The sequence below is a fragment of the Arvicola amphibius genome, chromosome 6 (genome assembly GCF_903992535.2).
Source record: "Arvicola amphibius chromosome 6, mArvAmp1.2, whole genome shotgun sequence".
NCBI lineage: Eukaryota > Metazoa > Chordata > Mammalia > Rodentia > Cricetidae > Arvicola > Arvicola amphibius.
The window spans coordinates 90,621,552-90,645,287 of record NC_052052.2 but is presented as its reverse complement, the minus strand read 5'-3'; the positions used below and the strand labels follow the sequence as shown (position 1 = coordinate 90,645,287).

The 23,736-nt window shown below is 38.9% G+C and overlaps 1 protein-coding gene across 1 annotated transcript in view; it reads left to right on the top strand.

The window, feature by feature from the left end:
* Window positions 1-22,173: 22,173 nt before the first annotated feature.
* Myo3a (myosin IIIA) overlaps window positions 22,174-23,736 on the top strand; it is a 180,268-nt gene continuing 178,705 nt past the window's right edge. The window contains exon 1 of the mRNA XM_038334855.1: window positions 22,174-22,353. Coding sequence (XP_038190783.1) covers window positions 22,186-22,353 — 168 coding nt within the window. The 5' untranslated portion in view covers window positions 22,174-22,185. The remainder of the gene's footprint in view (window positions 22,354-23,736) is intronic.

Genomic DNA, 23,736 nt, shown 5'->3' with positions numbered 1-23,736 from the left:
AGGACACCCAGGAAGCAGGCCTTACAAACACAGCAGGATAGATGTGCATGCAAACTCATAGAGACTGTGGCAGAATGCACAGCGCCTGCATGATCTGCATCAGATGGCTTCCTAGAGCTTAAAGACTCACAATTTTAAAATAAAAAAATAAATAAAATATAGTTTGAGGCATAAAACATTGAGAACATGGTATTTTTGATATCAATAAAAAACATGGAGATAAACAAGACAATGGGTTCTCAGAAATCACGGGGCTGTCTTTAACTTTCTACAGAGTAGTTAATACACAATATATTGTATCTTTTGTTATATATAGTAGAAAAAGTCGATCATCAAGAAATTTTAGCAGTATGTTTCTAAAGACTATTTTAAAGGTGTGATTTTTTTAAGATGCTAAAAATGATAATTCATGCCAGGCAGTGGTGGCACACACTTTTAATCCCAGCACTTGAGAAGCAGAGGCAGGTGACTCTTCTGAGTTAGAGGCCAGAATGGTCAACATGGAAAGTTCCAGGACAACCAGGGCTATGCAGAGAAACCCTGTATCAAAAACCCAAAGGGGGAAAAAAGATAATGCATTTATACAAACAAAGGTAATACAAGAGTGAATGTTATGTAAGCTAAAAGGACATAATTCAAATTGCAAATTATACCCTTTGCCTCTTTGTAGAAGCAGCTGAACTTCTTAGTGAAATTCTCCCACTTTCCTGTGAAGCCTGCAAGCAAATCCTCACCCTAGTCAGTCATATTCACAGTGGGAGATGCTGAGAGTTTTCGTATTTCTGATCTGTTTGTTTGTAACTTCAGCATTCTCTATCATTGAATATAACAGAAATCTTATTTACGGGAATATTCAGTTTTCTTAAAGTGTGTCCTAAGCATCTTTTAACATTTGAGCCACATGTATTGCATATCCTCAAAGAAAAAGGCTTCACAATGAAGTGTGACATGTTTCTCAATACTGCCTATAACTGTATAACTAACCAAAGGAGCCTAGTAGGGAAGGCATGAAGTCCTGAATAAATACTTATTACTGACATGGATACCACAGTACCAAGGATCCCAATGCTTCAGACCATGGGGCGGGCAGCACTTTCTCTAGTCAGGCTCAGAGGAATGGGTATAACCCAGGACTCCTCCCCACAGAGACATGCTACCAAGATCAACTAACCTGTCGCCTGCCACCTCAAACAAAGACAGTGCGTTTTCCAGGTTATTGGTGGAGCCTCTCCATCAGAGCACACAGCCCAGCTTTCATGTACATATATCCCTTGTTTCTTCATCCCCTGCCATTACTCCAGTTAAGTCATTTCCTCAATTCGTGCAGGCCACCACAAACCCCCCAACATTCCCCTGCTAACTTTAATTTAGTGTAGTGACCTCATTCTTAAGAGCTATTTTCTGGTTCTTATTATAGTACCAGCTGACTGTATAAGGTCCATTGCTTCAACTATACAGTGTGTGTGTGTGTGTGTGTGTGTGTGTGTGTGTGTGTGTGTGTGTTTGTCAGAAATAACCTTTCATCACTAGCAGAAGCTTTGAATGCAATAACAAGAGCTCTCATGGTAGAGAGCCTAGAAGTACCTCCAGGTTGTGTGCACAGATAGTTCTGATTGGTTTAGCAAAGGCTTGAGACCAAGAGGCTGAAGCCCACATGCCACTGTCTTTCCCAGCAGTATTGTCGATACATGGATTTACCTCAATCATAATGGATTCTCCATGACTGCTCCCATCTTTCAGGCACTGTTCCCTGCAGTTTGCACTGATAACAAGTATGTATCTAATTGCCTGCTTAAGATACCATAAACTTTCAGGTATTTCTATATTGTGTATATTAACCAGGCACTTAAAGAAACTTAAACACAGTCACCTAGTAGTTTTTGAAGTAGTTTTCAGAAACAAAAGAATTGCCTGAGGATTTAATTCACAGGAAACAAACTATGTTTGACCCTTACTTTCTGGGAACACAGTTGCTATATACCAGGAGTCGTTATCTTAATTACTTACAGAAGATTCTCCTATAGTAAAATGTTTGCCAGTCTTTCTGAAATTAAAATTTTTGATTCAAATTCTGGACTGGAAATGTCCTCATATATATTTAACAGTTTACAGGACTCCTCTTCTTTTGAGTTGGAACAATTGGTTGACAGGTAAACCATCTTTGAATAAAAGTGACCTCACTTCCATCACATCTGCTAAAGGGTCATTCATTCATTGAGGACACGGCATCAGTGGAGTTGGAGAAGTCTCCATTGAGGGTCTAGAATGTTAGACTGTAGAGGAATAATCTAACTAGCTAGGGAGGAATTTCTAATTCAGCAAAGTGCTGGGCACTTCCATATGCTCTTGTTCAGTATACATAATATCTCTAAATTTGAATATTCTCATTTCTATGAAGGGATTAAGGGTATCTTGTTGTACTAGTGAGAAAAACATAGGCTTAGGGAATTTAAAAGAAATGTGTGAAATTCATATAGATTCTAGTAAATGAATCTCACTGATAATGAGCCACTCTCCTTCTAAATTCTTTTGTGGAGGAATGATAATTACAATAAAGACAGCACAGTAATATTAATATTAACAAATATATACTAATTATATATTGTACATCGTGTATTGTCCTGACTCCCTATAATGATAATTTTATACAATCCTCAAAATAACTCTGTGGTGCACACAGTATTCCCATTATTTACTATTTTCTGAAGAAGTAAGTTAAGGCTCACTTGCTTAAAAATATTCTCTCTCATTCATTCTAATGTAGCTAAATAGTACATAGTGGAGACACAAGGTCTGACAATAAATAAAGCTAAATAGTTAATCCCATTGCCCTTTCAAGTGCCAGTTAAAAGTATGAGTTCACAGTAAATTTCTATATGTCACCTTGTTTGGGCTAAGCGGTGCTTAGATATCTGGTAAACTTAAATAGCATTATTTCTTTGTGTATCTGTATGGAAACTTCTGGAGGAGATTCACCTACAACTTAGAGGCTAAGTAGAAAAGATACACCCCACCAATATTGCCAGGCATTACCCAACCTGTTGAGGCCCTTTGTAGTGTGGATTCCATGGTCAAGTGTGGATTCCATGTCTCTTTTGGACCTAGGACATTGATTACTCCTGCCATCAAATTTCAATCTCCTGGTTCTTTTTGATTGTTTGTTGTTTGGTTGTTTTGATTTGTTTTATTTTGTTTTCAGATAAAGTTTCTCTGTGTAGCTCTAACTGTCCTGGAACTCACTATTTTTCTCCTTCCTTCCTTCTTTTCTTCCTTCCTTCCTTCCTTCCTTCCTTCCTTCCTTCCTTCCTTCCTTCCTTTCTTTTGTTTGTTTCTTTGTTTTGTTTTCCAAGACAGGGTTTCTCTGTAGCACTGCCTCTCCTGGAACTTGCTTTGTGGACCCAGCTGGCCTCGCACTCAGAGATCCACTTGTCTCTGCCTCCCAAGTGCTGGGATTAAAGGCGTCCACCACCACCACCCGGCAATGGGCTTTCTTTTTCCTTCCTAACCAGGTACAGGAAGAAAGGATTTCCTATCAAAGGGTTAATTCCAAATGGCTCCTGAAATTCTTCAACCTTGGGAGGGTGGCCCAGCTGGCCACCCAAAGAGGCTGCACTATATTTGATCTATTCCCTCCAATTACATCAATGTGTGTGTGAATAAAATGTGGTCCTTCCTACATGACAGCATCATGTCAAAGCAGTAACATCAGAGCAAGTCTTTGAAACATCAAGCAGGTGACAGTACTCAAAACGGGGAATAGTTTACAAATGACTACACAGTCTCTTGTACTCTGTCTGGCTGGACAGATGTAACTAAAAAAATATTTCTTATGTGTTTGAATTTTACATTGTTGTATGTTATCAGTATTTACACACCCTTAGAGCTAGAAAATTAACTGTAAAGAAACAACCACAACAAAATTCCCAAAACACCTAACAGGACAATACCTGGGCCATTCGTTCTAATAAGTTGGAAATCCAAACAGTATTTTAGAAGTTTCAGTAATGAAAGAATATATTGGTCTCAGTTCACTGTATTTTCTGTATTTTAGTAGGTTTCTCTATCAGCTCATGGAATTACAGTCACATATGGCAAGTGGAATTTGAAATCCAAAGATGAAAATATTTCACACATCTAAAACCATTCAGTAAATACTTATCAAATGTTGGATAAAAATGGAGGGATGGAATTCCCATAATGTGCCTCCTGTGTCTGTCATATTGAGCCTCGGAATGCTCTTTCCTAGGAAATATGGCAGCCTGGTGAGGACAGAAGAGACAGGGTAGCTGACAGGATAGAAAGGGCCCAAGGTCTCTAGATCACAGCAAAATCTAAGCCCAATCTCTTCCATCTTTGGAAAGCTACTAAGAGACTCTAGATGACATGGACCAATGTCACCCTTGACTCTTCTGTGAGGATAGACTCGCAGCAAAGTTCAGTGGGTTGAGTGCCATTGTTTTACACTCTGACAAACTCCTTTACTGTCTGGCATAACAGGAGACATATCTTGCATCAGGTAGCTTGGTCCTAGAAACCTGGCTGGACTGGAGATTAAGACAGACACAAGTAACGTAAAGCTAAGATTGAGTGGGACAGTTGTCTGAATGGAGACACACCAACAGCCTGAACACTCGGCACATTTATTATACACAACATAAATGAAGAGGCAAATTAGCTTATCTCAGTAGGGGAGGGGTCTCTGTAAGAGAGCAGTCACAAGGAGCATGATCATGCACGCGCCACGGATAATGGAGTATCATACTTTTCCATCACGGTTAAAGGCCAACCTGTTTACCAACATCTGTACACAGACTAGGAGAAGGCTTTGCCATTCCCATGAGTCTGAGGAACTGGTATTCTTGGCATGTTTATGCGCATGTCATAAATGCCCAATCATACGGGGTATATTTGCGCCCGACAGTCTTGCAATCCACTGTGGTGTCATACGTTATTATGTAGCTACTGGAAAACTTCCCTGTGCCTTTACGAAAGAATGCCAGTACAGTTCGACTATGAAAGTAGTTTTGACATGGGGCCGCTCTGTTAACTCACAGACCACACTGAGAGAGCCCCTGGTCTTAGCTCTTCTAGATTATGATTTTCAGATGAAGTCTATGGTAAAGTTGAATGCTGATTCTATAGTCAAGCCCTGCACAGCAGGATGTGAGCTGCTAGAATCACTTGCACGCAGTTTTGTTGTTGTTGTTGTTGTTTTGAGATTCTCAGCAAGTTTATAAAAAAACTCACATAGGTACAGTGTAACCCAGAATACTGAAATATCAAACAGGGTGTCATAGGTGTAAAATATATTTGTAGACTATGGTCTGGGCTGTCATTGGCTATTGCAAAGTATCTACAAATTTATTCTTAAAAGTTAAAGTTTATGAAAACCCACCTGTATAAACATTCAGAGCTTGCATGGCTCTGAACTGAAAATGAGAAAACTAAATCAAAGGTAAAGAGGCTGTGTTGTGTCAGAGCGGCACAACCAACTGCAGTGCCTAGCGCAGTGTGCTGATGACGTCCCAGCTGTCTCCTGCTGCTGGCGTGGAGTCAAGCGCTATATACACATTTGTCTGCCTTCACTGAGGTGGAAACTAGTACCAGTGAGTGCCACTAGCCCCACAGTGTTCAAGCACCCACTCAAATTGCATATTTAAAATCTTACCTTTTCACTTAGGGATCTAATACCTCTCTAATAATGTTTTAATAAATATTTCCCCAATAGACCTGCTTTATAAATTTTCCCTTCATTTTTCATTATCATCCTAGTTATTTTCTGGTTCTGTGATATTGTGAATAAGTTCAGATTTTTTATTGTGTTTGAGTACTGTTTGCCTATATTAAAATTGCAGCTTTTTACCGAATGTAGATACGATTATTCTTTCATTACTTATGGGTTTTGATACAAGTTTTCACTATACAACTCTCCTTGAACTCATGAAGCTTGTGTGTGCCATCACACCTGGCTTTATTAATTTTGAAGTCTTCCAGTCAACACTGACTAGAATTGTGTTAAAATATATTATTTATTCATTGTAATCTTTAAAAATGATATAACTAAAATTTTGGAGCTATTTATATTAGGCTTTTGATTTGATTGCGTACATAATAAAATCCATGGTCCAATTCCTAAATAGGAAACTGTCTTACGGAGGCTGTTTTGAATGTACATCTACTCAAATCATTTTTCTTTCATAAGTGAAAATAAGGATCAAATGACCTTTTCAAGGTCTCTTTTGTGTTTCTCCTGTTGATATGATCAGTAGGCCCGTTTAGATTACTGACAGAATTGAAGGGCGTTTTGACCATGAAATGGGAGAAGAGATAACCCAAAATGTCTATTGAGACCATCCAGGGAACTGGCCAGCTAGGAGCATTGTGGGAATGGTGTCTAGGGAGACAGGTGAAGTTGGAGGTCCGGTTTTTAATAGGTTCCCTCTGCACTGCAGAATTCCAGCTTTATCCTTCCAGCTCCAACTTCCTCAATAGGCCAAGGAGAACTTTTCCAGGGCTGGAGACCTGGACACACACACACACACATTCTCTCTCTCTCTCTCTCTCTCTCTCTCTCTCTCTCTCTCTCTCTCACACACACACACACACACACACACACACACACACACCGCCAAGGTGCACCATCCTTACAGACACACAGACACACACACAGACACACAGACACACACACAGACACACACACACACACAGACACACACACACACACACACACACACACACACACACCTTCCATGGTGCTCCATCCTTAAAGCCCAGGCACTTTGGGAGTGCTTCAGGGGTTAGGAGAGTGAGTCGCAGGGTGGGGTGAGTGAGAAAGGACTGTCCCAAGCGCCAGTCCAGCCCGGTGGTCTGGGGGAGAGGGAAGGAGACTTGGCCAGGGCGTGCAAGGTTAATGTCCGGCTTGGTCCTGCTGGCCTCGGGCAGCAGCGCTGGCGACCTGTGTCCGCCCTGGGAGGTGCCATGGAGCCCCGCCCCGCCGTCGGGTGCGCGACCACTGAGGGCCCTGCGGACTGGGTAAGGCTGAGCAAGAGGAGGAACTGGAGTGGTCCCACTGTGTGCCCCGGAGCGAGCGCGCGGACCTCTGGACGCCTGGTTTGCAGGCAGAGTGAGTGCGGGAGAGCTGAGTCGGGCGGGACAGGCGAACCTGTGGCGTCAGGCTTCCAGAGGGGAGATGGGGCTTAGTGGCCCGCGGTGTGCAGCAGGTCTGCAGCCCAGTCTGTAGAGTCTGTAGAGGAGAGCCAGTGGGCGCCAGTGCAGTAGTTACCCTCCACAAAAGGGCATTTTGGCTTTCATCCGCAACCCTGCTCGGGACCTTTGTGTTTGCACCTTGCTGAAATTGCCATTAGGGAGCTACAAGTAGTATTGGAATTGGCCCTGCGCCTTGATATAATTTGCAATGACTCTAAAATTTAATGTGTATGCCACACATCCGCTAGCACACACACATACACCATACATACACACATGCACATATATATAGATATGCATATATATGTATGTATGTTTTTGAAACCATTAGTATCTTCATGAGTTTCTTGGTGAAGTGACTGATCTTCCATTTGCTCTTCATCCCTCAGATTTTATAATTTACATCAGCTCAGCAGTTGAGGAGCTTTATAGCAGCACCCCTGCTCTGTGCTCCCTCTTAGCTGTGTGAGGGCGCTAACATTTCTGCTCAAATCATTTCTAAGTTCAGTTTCTGGTGTCTTTTTCCAGATCTTGAATGTTTAGCCCTATAATGCTCTGGTTTTGTTTTCTTTTGTTTTTTTTATTGGGGGGGGGGGGGGGCTAGTTTAGTTTTGTTCCTGTTGTGTTACTGGCCCAACACCAAAGCTGCTGCTGTTGTGACACATATCCTATGCCCTTGTATTTAAACAGTATGTGTTGCTTTCCGGCTTTACTAAAGTAAAGTTGACAAGTTTTCTAGATTTGCTAAAGCCTACGTGCCAAGTTTTGACAGGTGAACAAGGGTGCATGTTGACTTTCATTATATTATAAAAGATAATTGTTTCACAATGGGAAAATTCAGAGATGTGTAAGCTTTCAAAGATAATGTGTTCATTGATGTGATGTCTAGCATGAGAAAGATTACTTCCATCTGTCTTGTCCCCTTTTTATTACTTTGACTGGCAAAATATACAAAGGATAAGATTACATTTGATTTTAGGATCTTGAAAACAAGCTTCGTGTATGTGCATGCACATGTGTGTGTGTGTGTGTGTGCATGTGCGTGCATCACATAATGACATAGCATCGACCATGCTTCCTTTTTCAAATTTACTTTGGCAGCCTATATATTTTTGTGCCTGTACTCTTTGAAAAGTAACTTGAGAAAATATTTGAAGGTCCATTAGTGGTGTTAACAGTCATAATAAACAAACATTTGAAAGCTCACATATATTTCAAAATATAATTCTTCTGTGTAAACTGCCTAGGTTTTGGTATAAAATATTTTAGTTATTTCTGCAATGTAGTTTTTAAGTTTTTACAAATAAGCATCAACTCCATCATTAGTTTTCTTTATGAATTGATAATTTGAAAGGTGATAGCTAGCATGCAATTATTTTCCCTGGTAATAGGAAATAGTTATCTGTTAGATCTAAGCAGAAGCCTAATGGCTTTCAGCTAATTAGTAAGAGACAATTTTTCCTGTGGGACATGGTGGGACACGGGCTGTGAGCATTGCTCTTTTGAACTGAAGTGCTCTATCGCTGAACACCTAATTTGTATCACGCACTGCCACGTCGTCTGCTTCACTTACACATTATAATTTCAGAATGCCTAGAATCCCCACTCTTTTCTGAAAGTAGAGGTTATAAAATTCCTCTTTAAGAAGTTTCTTATGATCACAGAATGGTAGAATGACAGACCTATAAAGTATAAATACACTAGGTTCCTGGGATACAGAAAACAAACCCATGTGAGCTATGACCACCGAGTTTTCCTTTATCCGGGTGTAATTAGACATTGGAAAGGCTTCTGTTTACTGGCCGTTACTTGATAAAAAACACAAAGCCTTGTGAAGAACTCATAATTGGTAGCTTAAGGTTTAAACTTGGCCTTGGGGGAGTGTTTATTTGGGTAAGTCAAGGCCTTTAAAATAATATTTACTAACATTTTAAAATTAGCCATATTTACATACACATCAGAGGTTTCTTGAAAAAACAGGATGGAGTTGCTTAATTTGGATGCGGTAATCTCCCTCTGGTTAGGCACAATGCTACCACCACCCCCTTTTTTAATCTATACCTACTTCCCTGGTATATTGTACCCCAACTCATCCCTGACGACATTTAGGTGTGAGAATTCTGGCTCTGGAATTATCCCTCATAGGCTTAAAGAGTGGTATCGCCCAAACTGTAACCAACTACCATCTTAGAGGAGCAGGGCAGCAGTCTCACCTTACCAGGTACAAAGCATTCCTTCTAAAGCTCGGTTCTGATCATGGTTCAGACATTGAGATGCACACTGTTATTCCATTTACAGCACTCATTCACTCACAGTTTCAAATTAAACCTTAAAAAAACAGTTGTCTGGTGACTTTTTGTGGGTTTGGGGGTTTCTTGCAAATGTCAGTTTCAAAAGATAGACACATTTTCTAAGAACTGATAGTCTTTCTTTGTTTTCAGCATTTATTGGTCTGTATACTTTTATTTGTTCTTTTTATTTAGAATACAAAGTGATGGGTTGTATTATGATCTTTTCATACACACATTATCATTTTGCTTTGTCCACCCCACCTCTTCTTGCCAGTCCTTTTCCTCTTCAAAAAAGCCCCTGCTTTTGCTTTCCTGTTACGTACATTCCAGTGTCCTTTCTTTTTTCTCTTCCCCTCCCTTTAGGCTTTCTCTTCTCTCCGAGTCCCTTTTCATTTTCATGTCCTGCTCTCTCTCGCTCCTCTCCACATATAAGAAAACTATTATATTTATGTTTGTGAGTCAGCCTCACATCACTTCTTTGGTCCCATTCATTTTCCTGCCAATGTTATAACTTTATTCTTCTTTATACCTGAGTAAAATACCATGTTTATAGGCACCACAATTTGTTTACCCATTCATCTCTTGATAGGCTAATCGCAGGGATGGTTACATATCTTGGCTACTGTGAATAGTGCAAAAGTAAACATGGGCACGCTAGCATATCTGTGATATGTTGACTTAGAATCCTTCAGAAACATATTCAGGAGTTTTTGATGTTGTTTCAATTTTTATGTATGTAATTGTGTATGTATGTATTTATTTACTCACTATGGTTTATTATGTAATCCAGGTTGGCCTTGAACTCACAGAGTTTTTTTTTTTAGCTAAGTCATGTAGTAGTTCTACTTTTAATACCTACATTCTGATTTCAATATTTCTTTTAAAATTTATTTTATCTTTTAGCAAACCAAATTTAATAAGATAAAACAAAAATATCCCATCAAAGTTGGACAAGGCAAACCAACAGAAGAAAAAAAGCCCTAAGAGAAGGCATAGAATCAGTGACCCATTCGTTCACACCCAGGAGTTCCAAAACAATGCTAAATTGAAAGCCATAATCTAGGCACAGAGGATGTGATGCAGACTGGTGCAGATGCTGTGCGTGCTGCTTCAGTCTCTGTGCGTTCATATGATCATATGATTTAGAGGGCCTGTTCTCCCGGTGACCTCCATGCTCTCTGGCCCTTACACTCTTTCTGCCTCTTCCTCTGTGGGTTTCCCTGAGCTCTGAGGCAAGGGACTTGATGGAGACATCCCATTTAGAGCTGTATGTCCCAAGGTCTCTGTCTAATGTTTTGCAGGTGTCTACTTGTTTATATCTTTTACAGGAGGAAGCTTCTCTGATGATAGCTGAATAGAGCACTGATCTAAGAGTGTAACAGAATATCATTAGGAGTAATTTTATTATTTCTTTTTTTTTACACCAATAATATTTGGTTTTACCCTAGGCCTCTGGGTTATCTATTCTCTGATTCTTGATCACCCAAGCATTGCTGGATATAGGTTCCACATCATGGAGTGGACCTTAAATCAAATCGGACATTTGTTGGTTGTTCCCATAAGCTCTGTGTCACTGTTGCCGTAGTATATTTTGCAGGTAGGACAGATTGTAGACCAAATGTTTTGTGGCTGGGCTGGTGTTTACATTTTTCTTTGGTATCCAAAAGAGTACCTTCTTTACCAAAGACACAAGAAAATGGGGGTGAAGGTTCTATGTAGTCACAGCTCCACAACTCCATGCTCAATGATGTGTGTGGGTGTTGTCTTCAGCAGTGAGGCCTTGCTGTTCATTTGCAGAGAGAAACCTATTATTTTGTCAAATGCCTAGAGTATTTGGAGATTTCTTTGGGATCACTTTGATCAATAACTCAATTGGATACAATCCAATCCCTGTACTGGAAGCTTCATTTGGTGACAAGAGATGGTCAGTTGGGTCTCTGTCTCCCTCTTTATTTGAAGACTTCATTAGAATTGCCTTCATTTATTTTAGGAAGTTTCCATTGCACTAGGTTTCAGTACCACACCTCAAATGCCCCTCAATTCTAGCTACCTCTTCCCACATTCCCTCCATCAACCCCAGATCCCTTTTCAGCATTTATTGCAAATAAGGACTTTCACCTCTGTTATTATAAAGGGAGAAAGCTGATGGTAGAGTACAGAATTCATCTAAAGAAGCATATGCATAGATCTCCCCATTTCTCTACAAAACATTATAACTAAACTGAGGGGAGTGAAGAAGGAGCACTGGCGTTTTCAGGCCATAACTGTACGGAGTTTGTTTTAGACCACCTTATTGTCTGTGTGAACAGAAGGCTGTAATGAAAGTGTCCACAGAGAAACCCAAGTCTGTTTTCTGTATGCGATGAGTAACTCCAAATTTGTTTGGGGATTGAGCCTGGTTTTTTATGTGGCAACTCAAGTTTTTTGCATGTTTATTGTCTTCAAAGACATATTTCTTTCATAGTCACACCAAGAGAGTGGTAAGTAAGAAAAGCTAGATTCAGAGATACTGCATTTACAGTTGCCTAGTTCTGGTAGTGACTACTTATGGGAGTTCAAATCAATTTGTCACAGGCTTAGGGATGATATATAGACTACAGCAACAGTTGATCCTGAGGCAGAAGGTGTTCTTGGACCTCTCAGGTGCAAATGAGTCCAAGTTGGAAGAATGAGGAAACAAAGTGAGTTTAGAAAGGCCAGGCATACCCAGATTATTCAGAATAGGGAGGATGTGGTGAGAATGTGGGATTTTGAGGGGTTTGAGTGGGAAAATAAAATGGTGTAATTTCTATATTAAGAGTATTCTGCCTACTCTCCAGAGACAGATTAGAATGGATGATCTGCTACCATTCCAGTGAGCGTCATCCATCACAGGCAGGATTTCCTTCCGAGTGTAGTCTGAAACAAAACAGCGCAGTCTTGCAGTCTGGCAGAAGTAGGTATATAAAGGGAAGGGTCTTCAGACTCTGTTCCGCAGAAAAGGTAAAGCCAGTATCTACACATGTGAGGATTGTGGTATTCAGAGTAAACTCTGTGTAGTTTTGTGAAAAGCAGTCTGTGTTCTTAGTGTGTTCTATGTTGTGGAGAAATTTGCATTTTCACCGAGAGTGTGCTTTGCAAGTGCTTTGGAAAGTTAATTGATGTGTGCATTATATTAGAAAGAAAAATGCATTTTTGTTAAATTACAATGTGATTATCTCTACATTGTGGATCTAGGTCCTGCCATTGATAAAGTTCTGGTCATTAGATAGAAGTTATCATAGGAAACCATGTGGGAAGATGTGTTGTCCCCAGAGACACAGAGCTTGAAAGGTTGAAGCAGGAGGACCTCGGGGTCCCCAGCTTGAGCTATGTAGCAAGACTGTCTCTCAAAGAACAACAAAGAGTATTACGAGACACTTGGGAGAGGGCACTGTTTTGGATTGAGTTTTTCGCCTCAGGTTTTATAAAGTGACAGTTCAATGCTTGCACTGAAGTATCAAGGCCCCATTAACACAAATTCTTCTGATCATTTGCCTTAATAGTTTTTCTAGGACACTGCCCACATAATATTTTAGGTAGGTGTGGACAATGTGTGATTTTATCTTTTTAATTTCTCTCATGTGTTGCACGTATCCTTAGAATTATTTACCAGATCTTTCTAAGTATTTTTTCCCATAATCAGTCTTGACAGAGATCTGTTTTGGTTTTTTTTTTTGTTTTTTTTTTGTTTTGTTTTTTGTTTTTTTTGGTTTTTCGAGACAGGGTTTCTCTGCAGCTTTTTTAGAGCCTGGCCTGGAACTAGCTCTTGTAGACCAGGCTGGCCTCGAACTCACAGAGATCCGCCTGCCTCTGCCTCCCGAGTGCTGGGATTAAAGGCGTGCACCACCACCGCCCGGCCAGAGATCTGTTTGATTTTAAAAATATCTTTGAATAACTGTTGTATTTGTAAAATAGTTTTATTCTTTCCTTGATTTTTTTTCTATTTTTCCCCTACTTTACTCTCTTTGACTTTAGTTTGCAGCTGTGTGGTGTTAGACAATCTAAAATCTTTATTATTTTAGAATTCTGCTAAAACTTTCTAAAATTTTCTTGGTGATTAAAGTCTTCAATTGTGTAGAGATTCTTTATATCTTCGATGTATGGTTTGCCCTAAAGTAGACTTTATCTGATATCAAGAAAGCTATGCTACTTTGCTTAATTTAGTGTTTCGTGGCACAATTACCTTTCTGCCACTATTTTTCTCTGTGCTCTGTATCTGGATCTCTTGCCTAGAGTTTGTAATTGCTGATTTCTGTCTTTTCACAGAAGAGGTTGATCCATTTTGTAACATGAAGATTCTGTCCTGACTGGTTTCTGAACTCCCACCAGGTCCCACAGCCGTTTAGCCCCAAAGAAAATCACACCGAGGTCTACATAAGTTATAAACTGATTGGCCCATTATCTCAGGCTTCTTATTGGCTCTTATAACTGAAATTAGCCCATTGTTTTAGTATATGTTAGCCACATGGTTCAGTACTTTTTTAGTGGGTCAGGTCACATCTTTCTTCTTCTGTGTCTGGACAGGACTCAGAAGAAATGGGCTTTCTCCTTCACAGACTTCTTCTGTTCTCATTGCCCAGCCTTTACTTCCTGTCTGGTTGTCCTGCCTATACTTCCTGCCTGGCTACTGGCCAATCAGAGTTTATTTAAAACATAATTGACAGAATACAGAATTGTCCTGTACCTATGAACAATTATTCTAATTATTGCTATATTTACAAATATTCCCAGAGAATTATTTGTGCTTTATGTTTCTGTTTTTTAAAAATATTTTTTATTAAAAATATTTTTTATTCTCTCTCCCTGAGATTTTTAAATTAAAGTTTCTATTTGACTGAAGATGATCTTGAACCTACAACCCATCTGCTTCCAACACCTAAGCCCACTGGGCCCTGTTATGCAGCATTGTAGACTGAACACAGAGTTTTATGCATGATAGACAAGTACTCTGCTAATTGAACTACATTCCTAGCCCCTTGAACAAGTTTTTAAAATACATTTTCATTCTTATATTTTGGAAAGTTATATATGGTATTTTTGAGGTTCTAGTGCTTAACATAAGTGTTTTATATACATGCGTGTCTTAAAGTCAGAAGCCGTTAATTCTAACTGCCTCCCAAATGAGATGAGGAAGGAACCAAGAACATTTTAAATCCAATCACCCCTTGCTTTTGATTAACACTGTTAAGTGTTGTTCAGTGTGACCTGCCTTGATTACTGTGGGCAGAGTTAGTAATACCACACACTTAATATTTTATTTGCTTGTTTTGGTAATTTAGTCCTTTCTGGTGGGATTATGGATCATTCTTCAAGTACATTCTTCAAAAGTGACCTTTCTCAGAGGTAACTGCTGCTAAACTCATTTTTTTGGTGAAAAAAAAGTATTCTGTCTCTGATCTTGAAAGATAATATGGTTTTGTGGCCATGTTCTGTCTGTTGTGGACACCCTACATGAGCATGGTTATATGGTGTGTCCTTTTGTGAATGACTTGTTTTACTTAGAATATCTTGGATACTCATGCATGTTGTAATATGTCAGAATGTGTTTCCTTTTTGATACTGCAGATCACACCATTGTAGGGACTTATCACATTCTGTTTACATTCATACACAGAAGGACCCTTGAGTGACTCTGCCTTTGGCTACTGGGAGTAATATTACTGCAATATACATGTATAGATATCTTTTTGAGCCATTTTTTATTTCTTTTATACGTTTAAAATATAGAGTCATTGGATCACATAGCAGTTCTGTGTCTAATTTTTGAGGAATAATCATGGTTGTACTATTCTATGTTCTCATGAGCGATGCATACAAGCTCCAGTGTTGTGACAGCCTGGACAACACTTTCAGTTTTGTGTTTTGTTTTAATAATAGTTATTCTTGTAAGTGTGTAGCAGTAATACATCGCTGTGGCTTCCTGATTTGCAGTCCCCTGGTGCTGAGTAACACTGAACATGATTTCATGTACTCACTAGCCATTTGTATTTCTTCTTTAGAGAAGTATCGCTCTAATCCTTTTATTCAGTTTTTGTTTGAGTTATGAGTTATTCCTTCTACACTGAATTGGATCTCCTTAACTATTTATATTTCACACATTTTCCCCACTTTCAAGAATGTCTGTTCTCAGGATACTAGTGTCCTTTCATACATGTGCGTTTTTTATTCACCCAAGTCCGTTATTCTCCACTTTTCCTTTTGTCGCCTGGAGTTTGTCTCATGCTCAGGTGACCACTGTCAAATGCAATGCCCTGCAGTGCTTACCCAGATAAGCACTCAGAGTTAGACAGGCTTAGCTCTTTAGTCCATCTGAGTAGCCCTGCACACACAGTGTCAGACAGGCATTCAGCTTCATTCTTTTTCCTGTGAGCAGTCAGATTCTCCAATGTCATTTGTTGTTCTTTTCTTTCTTTTTTTTTTTTTTTTTTTTGGTTTTTCGAGACAGGGTTTCCCTGTAGTTTCTAGAGCCTGTCCTGGAACTAGCTCTTGTAGACCAGGCTGGCCTCGAACTCAGAGATCCGCCTGCCTCTGCCTCCCGAGTGCTGGGATTAAAGGCATGAGCCACCACCGCCCGGCCTGTTCTTTTTGCATTTTAAGGTCTTGGCAATCTTTAGAGAAATCTAGTATTTGTTGGGCTATTTCTGAGCTCTCTCTCATTTCATTACATTAAGCCAAATAAATGTCCTTAAAATAGCAATGTACTGATGTGAATACTGTAGCTTCTAGTAAATTTTGAGATCAGGAGTCAAAAGGAGGAGGGGAGGGAGTGGGAACTGGGATTGGTAAGTAAAATGAAAAAAGAAAGTTTGGGTTTTCTTGAAAATTAAAAGAAAATTTTAAAAAAAAGGCTCATAACATGAGACCTCCAACAATGTTGCTCTTTTCTAAATGATTTGAGGACTTTTGGGATTTCATAGAAATTTTAGGAAGTGGTCTTTTGCTAATTCTTTTCAAACAACAATTTCAATGAATTTATTCATCTCTTTATGTAATATTGGCATGTTATTAATATTGTCTTTCAATTTGACAACATGAGATATCTTTCTACTTTTCAGCAATGTTTTGTAGATTTTAGTATGTGTCCTTTGATAAATTAATCTGTAAGTATTTTCTTATTACATTTGTAGCTATTGTAAGTGAATAGTTTTCTTACTTTTGAGAAAGGAAGGTTGTACTTATTAGTAGGAAATTTTTTTAATCTTGATTTTGTATCCTTTAATTTTGCAAAATTCATCAATTCCTGTAGAGGAGTGTGTACATGTGTGTTCAGGGTTTTTGATGAGTTATCTGTGCATAAAAGTAATTTAACTCCTTATTTTCAGTTTAAAGACGCACTGTTTCTTTTTTTCTCACCTGATTGGTCTGGCCAGGGGATTAATACATTTAATAAAAATGGTAAAAGTGGCCATCCTCATATTCTTCCTTATTTTAGGGAATTTTTAATCTTTCGTTATTAATTATGGCATTCCCTTGGTCTTTTTTGATTTTTATGCCTGTATTGTATAGGGAGGTTTTCCCCCATGCCTAGTCTGCAGTGCTGTTGTCTTAAATAGCACTGAGTTTTGTCAAATGCCTTTCCACACATAGAGTATTTTCTTCATGTTAGTCATAGCTTTAAAGTTTTTGGGATATAGTAGATGAAGTGGACAAAAGTTTCAGCTCTTAAACCATACATGGTGACACACATCTAATTCCAGCCCTTGGGAGGTAGAGGTGGGAGGATCAGGAGATCAAAGTCAACCTCAGGTACAATACATTGAATTTATTCAATCAGAATAAATTTGACAGTAGCTTGGGTTTCAGAAGACCTAAAATGAAAAGGCCTCTGGGGTGTGGGGCATCTGTTTTGATAAGGAATGCATAGAACAATAAGATATAATAATAGAAACCTGTGATATGTGTTAGGAGATTCTAAACCGTGCATGATATGGATCAGCAGAAGAATGGTGTAGAAGAGGAGGGTGGGCTGAGATTTTAAATAAGATGCCCATGGTAGCAGTATCTGTTTATTGGGAAGGTAGTGACTGTCATATATGAGCTGAAGGTCATAAAAGAGTGAGCCCTCTGAAGGATAGCCTCCTTCATGGAAGCTCAGTTATTTTATCAGGGAACAGCCAAGAGAAGGGCTATTACAAAAAGAAGAGAAAACAGTTGTTGAGGTGAATATTAAAGTCCTCTCATACTTAGTAACATACTTTTTTATTGAATTGGGATATTCTATATTGGTAAAAATATCCAAAAGTTCAATATATAATAAATCAGTTATATAATGAATCCACATTTTAAAAATGTCACTTTTAAAGTATTATTTCAGAAGTATGGTAAAAGCATATATTAAAATGTATTATGTATGTATAATAGGAATACTTATGTAGCTCACATGTTCATATAAGAAACTTAACTCTATGCTTCTAATTTTATGAGCTAGAGACTATTTTTTATCCCATGTATGCTAAATAATTAAATAAAGTATAGAAACATTTGTTGTTATGTAGAATGCAGTGTACTGTAGTCCTAAGCAATCACTTATTTACTAAATGTGACAAATTCTTTTGTTCTTAAGGAGTATACAACTTAATGGAGTTAGTAACCAAAAGTGATTTTTTTACTAAATTAAATATTTTATAAATTTCATTTATGTTCTCTACAGCTCCTTTCTCCCATAAGCCCTTCCTTTCCCCTTTTCAAATTTATAGCCTATTACTATTGTAACATATATAAGAATAGATATATAAATAAAACCTGTAATGTCTGTATAGCATTGTTCAAACAGAAATAATGTTAAGACTGATAGATAATTAATTAGGGGTTCATCCCTAGGGAAGTGTAGCTGTTCGTCCAGGTATTAGTCCATGGGACTTCCCCATCATCCATGTTGCTCTGTCAGGTGGTGCTGTCATTGTTCAGATCTTGTTGAGGCAACTATGTTGTTGAAATTTCATGGGTATAGTTTCTGTATATCTAGAAAACACAATCTGAGGGGAGCAGGAAAAATGTATATAGCTCAATAAAATCAATTTTAAAAACACCACAATCTTGCAACAGGACTTTCTGGTCCCTTAGCTTTTATGATCTTTCTCCCCCCTCACACTAGGTAAATTTAAATAAGTAGAATGTGACTGCCTGTGGCTTTTTCAAATGTCCCCAGTGCTCAGTGTTATTTATCCCCCTTGCTTTCCTCTTTCTATATTTTCCTCCCTCCCCACCCCCAATCAAAACCTCACACAATTTTCTCATTTCTCCTCTTTGCTAATAGCTTTTCTCTAGTCTCACCATTGAAATTCCTTCTGTGTAATTTTGAAGGAATTGTTTCCAAAGGCTTCATTTTATCTGCTTGGGGGAGAGGAAGTGCTTGTTTGTTTTAAATAGAATTTAACTAAGTACCTTCTGTTTCCAAAATGTCTGTGTTCCTACCATTGTGACTCATTCATGACTTTAAACATTAGGCCACTTTTTAAAAAAGAAAGTCATGTTCTGAAAAAAGTTCTCTTTTTTCATGTGTCCAGCTCAAACTCTGTTAATTCTATATCTTTTTCTTATCACTTCAGGAGTAATTGTTTATTTGCCTGGGCTACTCTAACACATCATAAATACCTGTCATAATATGGCATAGTCACATGTTTTAACCTAGCTTTGTATCTCAAAACTTACTGATGTTGCCCGTGCTTTGTGTTTATTTTTGTGTGTTCTTGATTTTATGCCTGTATGTTGAGAACTCAACAGTTAATTCTTAATAGTTACTATCTCAGAAACAATAGTTGTATTCAATAATACTGCTATGTGGAAACAAGTATTCCATTTAGTGGCTGTTTCTTCTGTGTGGAAAACCCCTGTTTCAGACTGTTAACATGATCTAATTGATCTCTTTGTCTGACATTACATTATATGCATGGCACGAATGCTTATTTGCATGACTCGAGCAGAGATGTATGTAAGTAGTTACTTTGCCACTGATTATGAAATCATTAAAGAGGATGATTATCATTGATTTACCTCTTTGCATCTTGGATCAAAGGCACAAATTTCATAAAGATTGAGTATTCCAAGAACCATTCAGAAACATCTTTTTGTGTAGTAATGTAATTTTTATCAGGCATTCATAGCTGTTTATGAGATGATGTGCCCCTTAGTGTAGTTAATCAGGATATGATGATTTGGATTTCCATATTCCCTTGGTTCTCTATAATCCTTATTTTCCCCACATATTTTCATAAAAAAAGGTTGGTTTTCTTAAGAACTATTATTTATTTATTTATTCAATAAAGAACCTTATGTTTTAAAATCTACTGTGTGACAGGCACAGAGTTTAAGCATTATTTAATTTAGAATTGAGTAAGATAGACAAGGTCTCTGCTGTCAGAATTAACAGATTAGCAAAACAGATTGCACATTTAGCTAATGTTTGCTGACTCCTTGCCACATGCTAGCCTTTGTTTGGGGATTTGTGGATGCAGTAACAAAAGTGATAGAGGTAGGGAAGCTCATGTAGCCTGCATGGAGGAGTAACACAAAGGAGGGAAGGGCATCTTTGAGAATTCCCTTTTAAGGAATGCCTGCTTCAGCTGAGAGCTAAAGGGTAAAAAGGAACCAGTTAACAGCAAACAGAAGCTACTGCGGTGAAGAATGGATGTGCTGTGTTAGATGTAAATCAGTTTGTAATTTTTAGTGAGAACACTAAGGATTTTATTTTTAAATTAATGGTGTGAAGGCGTCCATTGTGAGGTGGTCCAGGAAGCAGTGGGCAGCAAATGGAACAGTCTGAGAAGAGGACAGGGAAAGATGTGGCTTGTAGAAGTGACTCCTGGAAGAGGGGGCTGTGCTCACTAGGTGAGTGCAGTAGAAGAAGAGGGGGCTGTGCTCACTAGGTGAGTGCAGTAGAAGAAGAGGGGACTGTGCTCACTAGGTGAGTGCAGTAGAAGAAGAGGGGACTGTGCTCACTAGGTGAGTGCAGTAGAAGAAGGGGGGACTATGCTCACTAGGTGAGTGCAGTAGAAGAAGAGGGGGCTGTGCTCACTAGGTAAGTGCAGTAAAGTTAGGCACTGGCCATCTCTACATGTGGGCATGCTGAGGTCAAGATTGCGGTGGAAGATTTTTAATTTAAATGCACAGACATAAGAAGATTCAAAGATTACCCAGATAATTATTATTATTTTCCCTATAGGATTGTGTGTGTGTGTGTGTGTGTGTGTGTGTGTGTGTGTGTGTGTGTGTGTGTTTTAAAGGGAAGAAATAAGAACATCGAAAAGATTTGTATTCTGTAAGTCATCAGGTCTATTCTGAGGACTAAATGACTAGGCAATGAAGCCAGGAGAGCCAACAGGCCTACAGGAAGTAAAGAATGCGTAGACTGGTGATATGGAGAAATTGAAAGTCATTAGTGTGGCCTATCAAGTAAATCCCATGTGCTTATTACGGAGTATTACTACATCTGTTGGGATAGTTAATTTTTGTGATCAGTTTGAGTGAGCTACGATGGCTTGAGAGCTGATAATCAGCAAACACTTCCCAGAGATGAGTTCTGACCTAAGAATTGATGGGCTGACAGTGTGATGGGAGGTAGGAGCTGGGTCTAATTGGACAACGTAGGTTATTGAGGACATGTTTTTGGGGGTGATATAGCTTGCCTTAGTTTCTTTCTGAACCCCATTTCTCCCTTTCTTGTTCACCATGAACATTTCCACCCTGCCATGTCCTCCCTATCATGATGACTGGCATCTCTAAAACTGTGAGCCAAAACCATTCTTTTCTCTTTTAAGTTGATTCTCTCAGGAAGTTCCCCCAGATTAAAAGTCGGTGTATTTATAAGTAGCTGGTTCTATGTGTATCCAAGCTTTAATCAAATTTAACATTGGCAAGAATGTGGTTTTATATGCATAATTAAAAATCATGAAAAAACATACTAGAAATGCTTAGTGTGTCTTCCTTTTATTTTGACATTAATAAGTGTTCGTATTGGCCATATTCCTTCAAACAAATGGATTGGAGGTAATTTGTGTCACTGTAGCACGAGCTAAAATGATGCAAGGTAATGATGACAAATAGCGACGCAGAGTGCTGGTGGAGTACAGAGTGGTCGCGTTTGGAAGTGTGACACCTCACAGATGGTTCAGGGGTTGGAGTTTAGAAAGAAAGAAACAATCTGATGAGTGAAGAGTAGCTGCATTTGGTGTGGGAAGGAGGAAATGAGAGATGAGGCCAAAGAAGTGATGGGTTGATTTTAATGGACCTCTTAGGAAAGAAAACATCACTATAAAAGCAATAAGAGGACCCTGATCACTTACAAAGCAATTTTTTAACCATCTGGGTTTATTCTAAAGTAGTTCATTTTCTTATAATCCCCAAGTATAAAGAAGTTAGTTGAAAGGACATCAAAGCGATAAGAAATGGTCATTTTTATCTGAAAAGTATTAATGAATAAATATGAAACAATAGTAAATGTAGAAATTAAGTCCTGCAAACAAAACATTATCAAACTCATTAGCTGGCTCACGAGGTAGAAATTAAATCTCCTCTGACTCTGAAGTATATTTGATTACTGTTGCACACTTTTTATGATTCTGGTGAAAACGTTAGATAATTTTCCATCAGCTTATGCCCGCCACCTCACACCTCTGGTCAAACATAGGTGTAACTGTACCATTTCTCTCCAGTGACTTAAACCTCGGAGATGCTTCCATTAACTGGAAAAACAATCATCTTTGATAACTTTCCTGATCCTTCCGATACATGGGAAATCACTGAAACCATCGGCAAAGGAACATACGGGAAGGTTTTTAAAGTCCTGAATAAGAAAAATGGCCAGAAAGCAGCAGTCAAAATTCTGGATCCAATCCACGTGAGTTACTTGGAGTTTTTTTTAAGTTGTGTTTATTTGCTTGTTAGTTTGTGTATGTGTGTATGTATGTTCATGTGTGCGGAGCTGTATGTGTAGGCAAATGTGGATGCATGTGTGTATGTGTGCATATGACACCCAGAAGGCAAACTCGGTGGTCATTCCTCAGCCTTCATTCACCGTGTTTTTGGAGGCAGGTTTCTCACTGGCCTGGAACTTACCACTACATTCAGTGTTTGACCTGGGTCTGGGGGTAGGGGCAATGAACTTGGGTTTTCCCTGATTACACTTTACCAACTGAGGTATGACCCCAGGACCTAGCTTTCTTGTTTGAAAATCTCTACTAAAACTCTGGAAGTGTCTGACACCAGTTCACTCACTGCGGTGCCATTCTGAAACAAGAGGCAATCTGAAACATTAGCAGAGGTCTCATTGTTTGTCCTATTTATGTGTTTTGCCCATGCAATAAGATGTCACAAATTCTTAGACAAATATATAAGCACACAATGAAGCCATTTTATTCTTTTAAAAAGTCACAGCAGCACAAACTTTTGGGTCTAGATGTTCTCCTGAAAATCTGGTTATAGTAATCTGATTTCTGTTTTTCCTGCACTCACTTGGGCTTTGGGTAATATTTCTCTTAAGCCAAACTGGAGAGAATTTTTTTAAAAAAAAAAATTTAAACTGCATAATTGTGCCAGGTGATAAGCCAGTGCTGGGGGATGGGGGATGAGGGATGGGTGGGATGGACAACTCACAAGGCTCTACCCAGACTGAAGAGCTACAGGCGATTGTTGACTTCTGAGAGGGAGATGCAGTCTTCTCCAGGGCTTAGGGGATGGGGAGGGGAGGATGGACAACTCAGAAGGCTCTACTCAGATTGAAGAGCTACAGGCAATTCTCCCTCTAAGAGGAAGGATCAGTCTTCTCCAGGGATGAGCCCCCTGATATGTCCTCCAGTGCCAAGTGGCCAGCCCTAAATAGACAGGAACAATATTAAATGGTCTTGGCTGGTCTGTGTGTGTGTGTGTGTGTGTGTGTGTGTGTGTGTGTGTGTGTATACTCGTGTGAGAGAGAGAGCGCCCATAAGTAGAGAAGAACTTATGAATTTGAGAGGGAGAAGTGGGTGGAGTTGGAGAAGGGAGAGGCAAGGGTAAAAATTATATACTTGCAGTACTTATGCATAAAATTCAAAAACATTAATAATAAGTTTAAAAATTGACATTCTTAATAAAGTCTTCATAAACAAAAATATTAAATTTCCCTCAGGGAAGGAATTTTTCTGATTTGCCTGTGTTTTCATAGCAGAAATGATGTTGATTTATCAGGGTAAAATTCCTCATTAATGGGGTTCCTGTTCAGTCCCGATGTTCTCTCTTGAATCAT